The 14198-nt window shown below is 37.5% G+C and overlaps 1 protein-coding gene across 4 annotated transcripts in view; it reads left to right on the forward strand.

Moving 5' to 3' along the window:
- Positions 1-14198, forward strand: part of AKAP10 (A-kinase anchoring protein 10) — an 80530-nt gene that overhangs the window by 33490 nt on the left and 32842 nt on the right. For all 4 annotated transcript variants that reach the window (XM_082705756.1, XM_082705757.1, XM_082705755.1 and 1 more), the window contains 2 exons: positions 9269-9367; positions 14101-14185. In XM_082705756.1, coding sequence (XP_082561882.1) covers positions 9269-9367; positions 14101-14185 — 184 coding nt within the window. The remainder of the gene's footprint in view (positions 1-9268; positions 9368-14100; positions 14186-14198) is intronic.

Below are 14198 nucleotides of genomic sequence, written 5' to 3' on the forward strand. Positions count from 1 at the left end.
ATTAAAAATAAAAATATATAAAACAAATAAATGAAATATATAAATATAATTTATTGATTTATTTTAAAATAATTTATAACAAAATTATTTAATGATTTATTGATTTATTTAATAATAATTTAATAATCTTAATGATTTAATAATTTAGTGATTTAATTTATCGATTTATTAATTTAATTTTATATAAATAATATATTATAAAATATATATAAATATATATTATTTATTTGAGAGACAGTGAATGAGAGCAAGAAAATGTATATATATAATATATATATATATTTTTTATTTGAGAGAGAGAGAGATGGAAAGAGCCTGAGAGGGGAGAGAGTCAGAGGTAGAAGCAGACTCCCCACTAAGCAAGGAGGCCAACTTGGGGCTCTATCCCAGGACTCTGGGATCATGATCTGATCTGAAGGCAGACACTTAACTGACTGAGCCACCTCCGTGCCCCAGTGTCCTTTTAATCTTAAATGAAAACTGAATTTTCTTGATCCAAAAGAAGGATGTAACCGCATTCAGTGTTTCTGAAATGAAATATAGTTAATATTTTATTTAAAGGTGTCAAAACTTCTTTCGGTGAGTTTAGTTGCCCAGAAAATAAATGCATTAATGTCTGTACAACTTCTTACAGCATTTGTCTGGGATTGGCAGCTGTTTTTAGTGGTGGAAAAGCAAGAACTGAGAAGCAACCCAAGTTCTGATTTTTAGGCTTTTTGATAGACAGTTTCAACAAAACTAGTGTCTTTGTTCTGATTAACAATTTCCTCATAGTGGCTATACAATAAGTGTTTGTGAGAGAGTGAAATTAGATTGGATTATGTTATATCTGGTTAAAGGCAGAATAGTTTGCCCAGATCTTCACAATGGATACCTTTCATCTAGGCCCTGGTTGTAGAGAGCATTAATTTACACATAAGCACAACTTCCCTTCCCCAAAACCTATCTTTTTATAGCTCTGGATATTAGAGGCAGTACTGGTGCTGATGTCAGACCTGAGCTTTTGTCCTAACTCTTGCACTTTCCCTTTTTCCTTTGAATTCTTTTGTCTTTTTTTTTTTTTTTTTGATGTATTAAGAAAAGATACATGAACTCTACCTTCTTAACAAATTTTTAAATATGTGGTACGATACTGTTAACTATACATACAGTGTTGTATAGCAGATCTCTAGAACTTAGTCATTTTGGGTAGCTGAAACTTTATACCTGTTAACAGTTGCTCTCTGTATCTTCCTCCATCCCCTACAGTTACTGTTCTGTTTTCTGCTTCTGTGAGGTTGACTGTTAGATACTGCATATAAGTGGAATCCTGCAGGATTTGTCATTCTGTGACTAACTTATTTTATTTAGTATAATGTCCTCAAGGTTCATTCATGTGGTCACATAAGGCAGTAGTTCCTTCTTTTTATGGCTGCACAATATTCCATTGTGTCTGTACCACATTTTGTTTATATGTGTATCTGTCCATGGACATTTGGTTGTTTCTATATCTTGGCAATTGTGAATAATGCTACAATGAAATGGAAGTACAAATATCTCTTGAAGATCCTGATTTCAGGTTTTTTTGTTTTTTTGTTTTTTGTTTGTTGATAAATACCCAGAAGTAGCATTCCTAAATGGTGTAAGTGTTACTTTTTTTTGAGGAGTCTTCATTCTGTTTTCCACAGTGGTCACACCATTTTACATTCTCACCAACAGTACATGAGGGCTCCAGTTTCTCCATGTCTTGCTAACTCTTGTTAACTTTTTTTTTTTTTTTTTGGTAATCATCATCCTAACAGGTATGAGATGATTGATATCTCATTGTGGTTCTGTTCTTTTGGTCTGTATGTCTGTCTTTATGCTAGTACTTTATGCTAGTACCATACTGTTTTCATTATTGTAGCTTTATAATGTTTTTGAAATCAAGAGGTGTAATGCCTCTGGCTTTGTTCTTCTTTCTCAAAGTTCTTTGACTATTCAGGTCCTTTGTGAGGCCTTATGAATTTTAGGATTTTTTTTCTATTTGTGTTAAAAAATACCACTGACATTTTTTTTTTAAAGATTTTATTTATTTGACAGACAGAGATCACAAGTAGGCAGAGAGGCAGGCAGAGAGAGAGGGAGGGGGAAGCAGGCTTTCTGAGCAGAGAGCCCGATGCGGGGCTCGATCCCAGGACCCTGGGATCATGACCTGAGCCTAAGGCAGAGGCTTTAACCCACTGAGCCACCCAGGCGCCCCACCACTGACATTTTGATAAGGGTTGTGTTGAGTCTGTAGATTGTTTTGGGAAGTGACATCTTAACAGTATTAAGTCTTCCATTTCAGGAACACAGGATGTTTTTCCATCTATTTGTGCCCTCTAATTTCTTAAAGCAATGTGTTACAGTTTTAAGTGTATAGATCTTTCACTTCCTTGGTTAAATCAGTTCTTAAGTATTTTGTTCTTTGTGTTGCTATTGTAAGTGGATTTGCTTGCTTAATTTCCTTTTTTTTTTTTTAAAGATTTTATTTATTTATTTGTCAGAGAGAGAGGGAGAGAGAGCAAGCACAGGCAGACAGAATGGCAGGCAGAGGCAGAGGGAGAAGCAGGCTCCCTGCTGAGCAAGGAGCCTGATGTGGGACTTGATCCCAGGACACCGGGACCATGACCCAAGCTGAAGGCAGCCGCTTAACCAACTGAGCCACCCAGGCGTCCCCTTAATTTCCTTTTTGATTAGTATAGTTCATTGTTAGTATATAGAAATGCAGCTGATTTTTGTATGTTGATTTTGTATCTGTAACTCTGAATTCAGCTATCAGTTTTTTGTGGAGTTGTCAGGGTTTTCTACATGTAAGATAAAGTCATCTGCAAACAGAAATAATGTAACTTTTTCCTTTCCAATTTGGATACTGCCCCTCTCCCCATCCTAGTAGCCTTGGCTAGACTTCTAGTTAAATAGAGAGGTTAAAAGTGGGCGTCCTTGCTTTATTCCTAGTATTAGAGGAAAAGCTTTCAGTTTTTCATGATGGAGTAAAATGTTAGCTGTGAGTTCCATATATGGCTTTTATTATGTTGAAGTAATTTCCTTTTGTTCCTAGTGTGTTGAGAGTTTTAAATAACAAAAGAGTGTTGAATTGTCTGAAATGCTTTTTCTGCATTTGTCAAGTTGATATGATATATCACTATAATTGATTTTCATATGTGGGACTGTCCACTTGGTCATGGTATGTGATGCTTTTAATATACTATTGAATTCTGTTTGCTCATACTTTGTTGAAGATTTATATTTATATATATATAATATGAACATTATATATATATGTTTATCAGGGATATTGTTCCATAGTTCTTTTTTTTTTTTAATTTTTTATTAACATATAATGTATTATTAGCTCCAGGGGTACAGGTCTGTGAATTGCCAGGTTTACACACTTCGTAGCACATACCTTCCCCAATGTCCATAACCCTACCACCCTCTTCCTACCCCCCCCTCGTCTGGCAACCCTCTGTTTGTTTGTTCTGTAGTTTTCTTATAGTGTCTTTGCCTGGCTTTGGTATTAGGGTATTGTTAGCCTCATTAAATGAGTTTGAAAGTGTTCATTTTTAATTTCTTTGGAAAGAGTTTGAGGATTATTGTTCATTTTTCTTTAAATGGTAGAATTCACCAGTGAAGCCATCTGTTCCTAGGCTTTTCTTTGTTGGAAGGGTTTTTGATTACTGAATTAGTCTCCTTACAAATTATAGATATGTTCAATTTCTCTGTTTCTTGGTGATTCAGTCTTAGTAGGTTGTATGTTTCTAGGAATTTATTTCTTCTAAGTTGTTGGCATATATCTAATTTGTTGGCATATTATTGTTCATAAGTGTCTTACGATACTTTTAGTTCTGTGGCATCAGTTGTAATATCTCCATTTATTTTTTATTTTATTTGAGTTGTCTCTTTATTTTAGTCCAGCTTAAGTTTGGTCAGTTTTGTTGATCTTAAAAAAACCAACCTTTTCATTGATTTTTCCATTGTTTTTCTGTTCTGTATTTATTTCTTCTCTAATTGTTATTCCTTCTTTTTAATTTTGTGCTTAATTTGTTATTTCTAGTTGCTCACATAAAGTTAGGTTCTTTGAAATCTTCCTACTTTCTTAATGTAAGCATTTATAGCTATAAATGTCCCCTTGATACTGGCTTTACTGCATCCAATAAAATTTGGGTATTTTGTGTTTTCATTTGTCTCAAGATATTTTTAAAATTTCCATTTCGATTTCTTTTTCAACTCATTGGTTGTTCATGAGTATACTGTTTAATTTCCACATATTTCTGAATTTTCCAGTTTTCCTTTTGCTTTTGATTTCTGGGTTTATTCCATTGTGGTTGGGAAAGATACTTGGTAGCATTTCTGTCTTCTTAAATTTAAGACCTGTTTTGGGACCAAATGTGCGATCTGAATGTGTATTCTATTCTGCTGCTGTAGGGTGGAACGTTCTGTATCTTATCTGTCTTTTAGGTCCATTTGGTCTGTGGTGTTTGAGTCCTCTTTCATTCCAAATTTTCTGTCTGGATGTTCTATATGATTATTGAAAATGGGGTATTGAAGTCATGGTATTGCTATTTTATGTCTTCCTTCATTTCTGTCAATGGTTTCTTTATATATTTAGATGCTCTGATGTTGAGTACATATATATTTATAATTGTTACAGCCTTTTGGTGGATTGACCCTTTTATCATTGTCTCTTGTGACAGTTTTTGACTTAAAGTTTGTTTCGTCTAATACAAGGTAAGTCCCATTGCCTCTGCTCTTTTGGTTGCTATTTACATGGAATATCTTTTTCCATCCCTTCACTTTCTGCCTGTGTGTAACCTTAAATCTAAATTGGGTCTCTTGTAGACAGCATGTAGTGGGATCTTGATTATTTAAAAAAAAATACATTCAGCTTCTTTATGTCTTTTGGGGAATTTAATCCATTTACATTTAAAGTAATTATTGATAGGGTAGGATTTACTGTTGCCATCTTGTTCATTGTTTTTCTGAGTGGCTTTTAGGCCTTTTTCTTTACTTTCTCACTGCCTGCCTTTGTGTTCCCTTGTTTTTATGAAGTGATATGCTTTCATTTCTTTTTCATTCTTTTGCATATCTTCCATAGGTATTTTCATTGTGGTCACCATGGGACTTATATGAAAGATCTTAAAGCAATCTGCATTAAGCTGATAAAACTTCAGTCACATACAAAAGCTATGTTTTTGCTTCTCCATTGCTCCTCCCTCTTCCCAGCACTTTCTTAACTAAAATAGATCATCTTTAGCACATAAGGTTTTTTTTTCCTATAAAAATAGTGATAGTCTATTCTTTAAAAAAAAAAAAAAAATCTGTTCTGTTAACCCAGGGGTTCTCAAAGTATGGTTTGCACACTTATAGAGGGGCCCTAGAAAATTTTTTCAGCAGGGTCCATTTAGTCGAAACTGTTTCCATGACAATTCAGAGATGGTATTTGTCTGTTTCACGGTGTTGACATTTATAATGATGGGGCAAGGACAGCTGTGGGAAAACCTGCTGGCACTGGGCTAAATTGTAATAATAGTCATTTTGTGCTGCTCCATACTTCCAGTAAAACTAAGTGCCAGTTTTACTTAAAGATGTCTTTGGGGAAGTGGATAATTAATTTTGTTAAATCAAAACCCTTGGGTATATGGTGTTTTTTTAAGACATAAATTTTATTTTTAATTTTTTTATTTAAAGTCCAATTAGTGGGGCACCTGGGTGGCTCAGTCGATTAAGCATCTGTCTTCAGCTGGGGTCATGATCTCAGGGTCCTGGGATTGAGACCCATGTTGGGCTCTCTGCTCAGCAGGGAGCTTGCTTCTCCCTCTCCCTACCATTCCTCCTGCTTGTATTCTCTGTCTCTCTGTCAAATAAATGAATAAAATCTTTAAAAAATAATAATAAAAATAAAGTCCAGTTAGTTAACATACAGTGTAATATTATTTTCAGATGTGCATATAGTGATCAACACTTTCATACAACACCCAGTGCCCATCATATCATGGGTATGTGGTTTTTTAATGTGTGATGACATGAGAAGCATGCAGAACACTTCTGCATACTTGGGTATGCTACTTGTTTTAAGGAAAAGTACATGTATATTTGACTGCTTTTGTAAGCTCAAGCAGCTGCTTTTTTTTTTTTTTTTTAAGATTTTATTTATTAGTGGGGAGCACCTGGGTGGCTCAGTGGGTTGAGCCTCCGCCTTCGGCTCGGGTCATGATCTCACAGTCCTGGGATCGAGCCCCACATCGGGGCTCTCTGCTCAGCGGGGAGCCTGCTTCTCCCTCTCTCTCTGCCTGCTTGTGATCTCTGTCTGTCAAATAAATAAATATTTTTTTAAAAAGATTTTATTTATTAGAGAGTGAACAGAAGGGAGAGGAAGAGAGAATCTAAAGCAGATTCCATGCTGAGTGCAGAGTCCCACACAGGGTTTGATCTCATGACTCTGAAATCATGATCTGAGCTGAAACCAAGAGTCAAACTCTCAGCTGGGTGAGCTGCCCAAGCCCTCCTCAGTTAGTTGCTTTTTTGATGGAATACCATTTTTACTCCAAAGAAAGACTGTGGTTACACAGAGTTGGGTATTTTTCCTGATGTTTTCTTGGAAATGAATGAAATGAGCCTGTCATTTCAAGTATTTGTTGATAGTATTTTTTGCTGACAGTATTTGTTGCTCTCTGTAAAATGTAAGCCTTTTCAATTGAAAATTAGAATTTTGGGAAACTTATATTCACTACCCTGTGCTTTGGCAGCTTTAAAGAATGTTTGATAAGGTGATATTAATGATGTGATACACTGTGTGATGCAGTGTATCCATATTTGGAAGGTCTGTGTAAGTCAGTGAACCAATATTTTCGAAAATATTCAAAAATATGTGATGTCATAAAATCAAGAGTAAAAAGATCCACTTACCATGGGAAATAGACCATTGGGTTTTAATATAACAGACAATTTTACTGATCTAGTTTGTACTTCCACATTCTAACTAACCTTTAAGAAACTACCACTTGTCAAGTTCTGATGTAATATTAAAGAAGAATATCTTCACAGTGATTTCAGAAAGCTGTTAAAATACTCCTTTTCCCATCTCTGCATGTGTGAGGCAAGATTTTCTTAATATAAAGAGGGAGGGGTGCCTAGGTGGCTCAGTTGTTGAGCATCTGCTTTTGGTTTAGGTCCTGAGACCAGCATCCTGGGATGGAGCCCCACATCAGTTTCCCTGCTCCGAGGGAAGCCTGCTTCTCCCTCTCCCAGTCCCCCTCCTTATGTTCCTTCCCTCTGTCAGATAAATAAATAAAACCTTTAAAAATATATACAGATAAAAGAAAACCGTTTCTCCATTCACAAAGCTTCTGATATGTGTGGGTTTTCATACCAAGCATTCTTCTCTCTGTGGGGTCCTACTGTTTAATTCATTCTGGCACTAACTCCCCAGAGGTAGCACCGACCTCCCAGGTTAAGGGCTCAGTCCCACAAGATTGCCCCCCATTTCAGGTACCAGCTACAAGTCTCAAGTTTTTACCTGTACTTCTGGCCAACCAGCTATATAAATCTGGGGTTTCCACAACCTCTCCTCATGTTCAGTAATATTTTCATAATAACTCACCGAACCTAGGGAAACACTTTACTGGTTTATTATAAAGTATGTTATAAAGTATACAAGTGAACCACCAAGTGAAGAGTTGCAGAGGGCAAGGTCAAGAAGGATCCCAAGTGCAGGAGGCCCTGTCTTTGTGGGGTTGGGCTGTGCCACCCTTCCAGCAAATAGATGCATTCATCATCCCAGAAGCTCTCTGAACCACTTCATTCAGGGGTGTTGTGGTTCTATAATGTGGGCACGATTGGTTGAATTACTGTTTGTGATTAACTTGATGATCCCCCAGATTTTCCACTCTCCCTGGAGGGTGGGGAGTGGGGCTGAAAGTTCTGATTCTGTAATCACATGGTTGATTTCTCTGGCAACCAGCCCCATTTCTGCATGTCACCTCATTACCATAAACTTTTCTGTGGTTGAAAGGGGCATAATATGAATAACAAAATATGCTTCTCTCACCCCTACCACTCAGGAAATTTCAGGGGTTTTAGAAGGTCTCTGCCAGGAACAGGGATGAAGACTGTGTGTGTGTGTGTGTGTGTGTGTGTGTGTGTGTGTATTTTATATCACTGTATCAAAATACACTTCAGCCAACACAAAATAGCACCGCAGATTGAATGCCAAAGCAGATACGAAAACATAGCAGTTTCCTATCAATATAAACAGAGTGTTGCAAAAATGTTCAATAATGCCCTTTTCCCACTAATTGTTTTGGAAAATAGGTTTTTTTTCCATAAAAAATACATTTTTGGAAATGTGTTTTGGAAATGTATTGTTTGGAAAATAGTTTCTTCTCCATAAAAAATGTATTTGTTAACTTAAAAAAGATATACTAATGTTAATTTTAACTGAGTCAGAAATTTTTCTTGTTTTTTTAAATTTCTTTCTTTTTTTTTTTTTCTAAGACTTTATTTATTTATTTGACACAGGAGAGAGAGCATAAGCAGGGGGAGCAGCAGAGGGAGAGGGAGAAGCAGGCTCCCTGCTAAGCAGAAAGCCCGATGCAGGGCCCAATTCCAGGACCCTGGGACCATGACCTGAGCCAAAGACAGCGGCTTAACCATCTGAGCCACCCAGGCACCCCAGTCTTTTAAAATTTCTAATACCTTCATATCTATAGCCCAAACTCCCACTAACGAAAGATCTTTGGGTTCCTCAGTAATTTAGAGTTGCAGAGTAGTCCTGAGACTCAAAAGTTTGAGACTCATTGTTTTAACCTTCTAAGGTTGTTGAAAGTTAAACAGATGTGTTTATGAATGTGAAATCATTTTGTAAAATATTTTAAGTGTAGGTTTATAAATAATTTTTTATTTTTAACAGCTCTTGCTGTTACATTTGCTGTGCAAGTCCTTCAAGTTGAGACTTGGAGAAGAGACCTGGAAAGAAAACATGCAGAAGTAATTGCTGTTTCAGAGCTCATTAGTTTAGATGGGAGTCAGGGGGGAGATTCACATAGAACTCTGTTCCACAAACCAGACAGTGAAAACATAGCATGCTGGAGGCTTGTTTTGTCCTAAATTCTTTGCGATACGTATTTATATTTGTAATATACGTATATGGATTTGTGTGTGTGTTTGCTTGGTCATACCGCAAATAGGTCTGCTGCTCCTGATTCTGGTCCATTACTCATCCAAGTTGCTCTTTGAATTTTGAAGTTTTCCCCTTCTTTCCTTGCAGGTATAGAACAAGATGCAGTGAATACTTTTACCAAATATATATCTCCAGATGCTGCTAAACCAATACCAATTACAGAAGCAATGAGAAATGACATCATAGGTAAGCAGTGCTTGAAGTTATGGCAAAAATAAATAAATAATGCATGGTTTGGGTTATTAACTAGGAGATTTCTTTATGAACATGGAATTCAACATATCCCTTCCTAGTCTGTTTTCAGAGCACTTTATATATCTACTGTATCTCACTTTAAATTTTCCTCTCTCATATATTGGACCCAAATTCTTAGACTTTGATTTAAATAACAACAGCAGCAAGGAAGTAATAGTAGCACACATTTATTGAGTACTCAGTGTGTCCCAGACAGCATTGTAGGCACTTTTCATGGATAAACTCTAATCTTCTAAAGAACGTTGTAACGTAAATATAGTTGTTATTTTATAAATGAGGAATCAGAAGCACAAAGAGAGTAAATAATTTGCCCAGAGTAACACAACTCAGACACGGCAGAGTCAGGATTTGAAAATAGACGCCTACACATTAAGTAGTATGCTATTTGGCAGTGTTTTTCAAACTGTAAATTCAGACCAGTCTCTTAGACCTAGCTTTCTGCCAAACAAAGGACTAGAATAGAAAAATTGAAGTGCTCAGTAATAAGGCCAAACAAACATCATTCCAGGACATTGTTTTCATATACATATATGTATACTGTGTCACGTAAATCTATGTCTCTGTAGGTCCTCGTAAGAAAAAAATTGGGGGCGCCTGGGTGACTCACTGGGTTAAAGCCTCTGCCTTCAGCTCAGGTCATGATCCCAGGGTCCTGGGGTTGAGCCCCCACATTGGGCTCTCTGCTCAGCAGGGATATGCTTCTTCCTCTTTCTCTCTGCCTGCTTCTCTGACTTCTTCCCTACTTGTGATCTCTGTCTGTCAAATAAATAAATAAAACCTTAAAAAAAATTGTCAGTTTTTGCTGCATCATATCAGAAGGACCTTAGGTGCACCTGTAATCACAGATGACAGTGGTTTGTTTATTAAATAAATATCGTATTCCCATCAAGCCCTAGTACTGAGTTTTAATTTTTATTACAGGGACTTTGTATTTTTGATTTATGAAATGAATCATGCTGTTAACAGATTCTTCCCAGCATGGGGCTCCTGAAGTCTTCACCAGAGATACTTTGCACTCAGTCATCGTTGGAGACAGTAAAACCCTTTCCTGTCTGAGCTGTAGTTCTTAAATTGGCCCACCATACTTCACAGTGAACAACTGTTGGCTATTTTGGGGCCTGTCAGATGCCGGGCCCATTGTTTTCCTTTTCTTTCTTCCACACAGGTGCTTCTAGCATGTCGGTCTTGTGGATAGTGGTTGTTTGTCCCCGTTTGCTTGTATTTTGGGTTTTCACCCAGTTTTGTTGCAAATGTTGTCATTGGATTTTGGCTTTTCTATGTAATTCCTCTATTTTTATGTGGGAATTTGTGGCTACCATCTTCCAGACTTCTCTAGACCAACATTTCTTGTACAATAATACAACTAGGGTGTCCTAACTGATGAGAATTTGATTGTTGGGGGAATTGATTGGCTAGTGATTCCTTTGGGGACTCGTTTGTACCAGCGAATAACCAAACTATCTGGGTTAGGGGAGAAAAGGGGGAATTTTTGAGCCAAATACATTACATTTAAAAATGAAATATCAGGGATGCCTGGGTGGCTCATTCAGTTAAGCGTTCACCTTCAGCTCAGGTCATGATCCCAAAGTCCTGGGATCAAGTCCCACATCTGGCGCCCTGCTCAGCAGAGAGCTTGCTTCTCCCTCTGTCTCTGCTGCTCCCCATGCTTGTGCTGTCTTTCTCTCTCTCTGTCTTTTTCTCTCTCTGGCAAATAAATAAGTAAAATCTAAAAAAAAAACAAACCAAAAACCCCACAAATATCACTTCAGTTCTTTTTTTCCTTTTCTTAAACTGTATCAAATTAATGATACAATACCATGAGGGGGAAAATAATCTTTGGAAGTATAAGTTGATAATATTTAGTGATTAAGGAATCTGAGAAAGTTAAAATGTTAATTTACCTGTATGTTTTCAGACCAGTCGTTTTTCCTCTTTGAGCCCCATTCTTCTTAATCTTACCCCATGTTCTCCTCTTTTGGTTGGAATATTCTAATACAGCTGTACTTCAAATACGTTACAGTTGGAAGAAGTCTGCACTTGTGCTGTTACTGTGTACCCCACCTGCCTAGTTTTGCTGTAAATGTTATTCTTGGGTTTCTGGTGTTGCTAATTACTTCCTTTTTATATGGGGATTCAGAATAACTCAGAAACTATGCTTCCACTCTCTCCTTCATTTTCTGCAAATCCTTGAAGTAGAATTTAAAAAATATTTTGAAGGTACAGCTGATAGAATTTGCTGATGGTTTGAAAATAAGCAGGGTAAGAAGGAAAAAGGAATCAAGCATGACTTCATTTCTTTGAAAAACCTGAATAACTGGGAGAGTGAAGTTGCCATTTATAAAATGAAGAAGATTGTAGGGGTAATAGCTTAAGGGAAAAATCAGGAGTTTGGGTTTGTAGGTGCCCAAATGGTGAAAGTCACATATGCAGTTGGATATCTGTGCAAGGAGTTGATGAGAGAGGCAGGCCTGGGTTGGCGATGTGTTTGGAAGTCATCAGGATATAGATGGGTTTAGAGCCATGGAGAACATTATCCTCAGAGTGAGTATGGTGAGCAGACAAGAGGGCCAAGGACTGTGTCTTGGGGCAGGCCTAACATTCACAAGTCTGGTGGGTGAGGGAGAACCAGCAAAGGAGACACAGAAGGAGCAGCCCGTAAAGTCAGCTTTGTATCTGCTTTGTCTCAGAAGAGTAGGGTATAGAAGGGTATAGTAGTTCTTAATGGAAGCCAAGTGAAAAAGTGTTTCTGGGAGTCAGGGAGTGATCAGAGGTGTGTTAAATCCTGCTGAGATTTTAAGTAAGATGAACACTAGGAATGGAATGGGTTTGCCAGCCTTGTGGACAGCTGGTCCGTCAGTTACCTTAATTTCAGTCCACCACTGGAGACAGAAACTTCGCCAGAGGAGGCGGAGTGAGGACAGCAGGTATGAGCAACTCCTAAGAGGCATTTTGCTATAAAGATGAGCTGGAAGAGGATGTTAAGTCAAGGGACAGTGGTTTTTGTTTTGTTTTTTTGTAGCGATGTGTTATAAGCGTATGAGATATAGCATACAAACAAGTATGTATGTATAGCACACAGACTCTAGCTGGTGAGTATGAGGCAGCAACAAAGGAAAAATTGATGCAAGAGACAGAGGACAACTGCTGTAAGAAAGAAGTCTTGAGGCAAAAGAGGATGGGGCCCGGTGCTCAATGCGGAGTGCATGGTAGAGGTCCAGGTAGATGTGGGAGTGATGGAAATAATTTTCTCATTGCTTCTATTTTCTTATTGAAGCAGGAAGCAAAGTCATCAGCAGAGAGAGTAAAAGAGCTGTTAAGGTGTTCCAAGAGAGAGGAGAAACTGGGTTGTGTGTTGTCTGGCAGAGTATGAGAGTAAATGGACCCAGAAACTGTAGTACGATCCTTGGGTTTCATTCAGGTCTCACTAAGGTCGTGAACTTTAGGTGAAACCAGCCATCGTGGGTGAATGTTTTTTTCCAGCCATATTTAATAGCTGGCTAACCAGCTTACTGATGTGCTGCGGTTTACTTAGGTAATTCCTAATTTTAATGCATTTTGTGTTTCTACCAAACAACATTCTGATAAACTTTTTTACAGATAAACCTTTTTTTACAAATCTGTAACTCTTTTAAGTTGCCGTCTTAGAGTTGCTGATTGAAAGGGCATGTTTATTTTTAAAGCTTATGCTATAAACTCCCACAGTGCTCTCCAGAAAAGGATATACCAGTATATTCTCACTAACACTAGTTAGTGTCCGTTTTCCCATGTCCTTGCCCAAGCAAGGCAGTGCAGTGTTTAAAAAATTAAACTTGTGCGTTGTTATAACAATTTTGTGCCAGTTTACTAGACAAACAGTAGGGTGCCTCCTTATTCTAACTTGTGGTTATATTTACTTGACTGCTAGTGAGCATGGAAATTTTTTCATATTGACCATTTGATGTTTATTCTTTTTTTTTTTTTAAGTTTATTTAATTTTTTTTTAGTGATCTCTACACCCAGCCAGCATGGAGCTTAAACTCACAACCCTGAGTGAGCATCCCCTCCAGACTGAGCCAGCCAGGCACCCCTTTTGCAAACTATTTCTTCATGTCCTTTCCTCATTTTTCTTTGGGGACATTTTTTACTAGTTTGTAGGAGCTCTTGATATATGAATGATAATAATCTGTCATATACAGGGTAAACTGTCATTGGTGCTGCACAACCCCCCCGTTTGCCTTAAAAAAAAAAAAGATTTTATTTATTTTGACAGAGATCACAAGTAGGCAGAGAGGCAGGCAGAGAGAGAGGGGGAAGCAGGCTCCCCGCTGAGCAGAGTGCCCGACGTGGGGCTCGATTCCAGGACCCTGAGATCATGACCCAAGCCGAAGGCAGAGGCTTAACCCCTCTGAGCCACTCAGGCGCCCCCCAGTTTCCCTTTTTAATTTTGATTTTTGGGTGTGTTAATGCATAGTAATTAATTTTATGCTATTGAATCTTTTGATTTCTGCCTTTATATCTATGGTTAGAAAGACTTTTCCTACCTCAAGATTGTATGTCCATCTGTATTTTTCTTAGCTCTATTTAAAACTTTCTGATTTGTATGCCTCTCCAGTTATTTCCTACTCTGATCCACAAAGGTGTATGGTTTGGATTTAGTAGAAATGTATTTACCATTTCTTTTACAGCAAAGATTTGTGGAGAAGATGGACAGGTGGATCCCAACTGTTTCGTTTTGGCACAGTCCATAGTCTTTAGTGCAATGGAGCAAGAGTAAGTTAATTTC

This window comes from Mustela nivalis (genome assembly GCF_964662115.1).
Source record: "Mustela nivalis genome assembly, chromosome: 17".
Lineage (NCBI taxonomy): Eukaryota > Metazoa > Chordata > Mammalia > Carnivora > Mustelidae > Mustela > Mustela nivalis.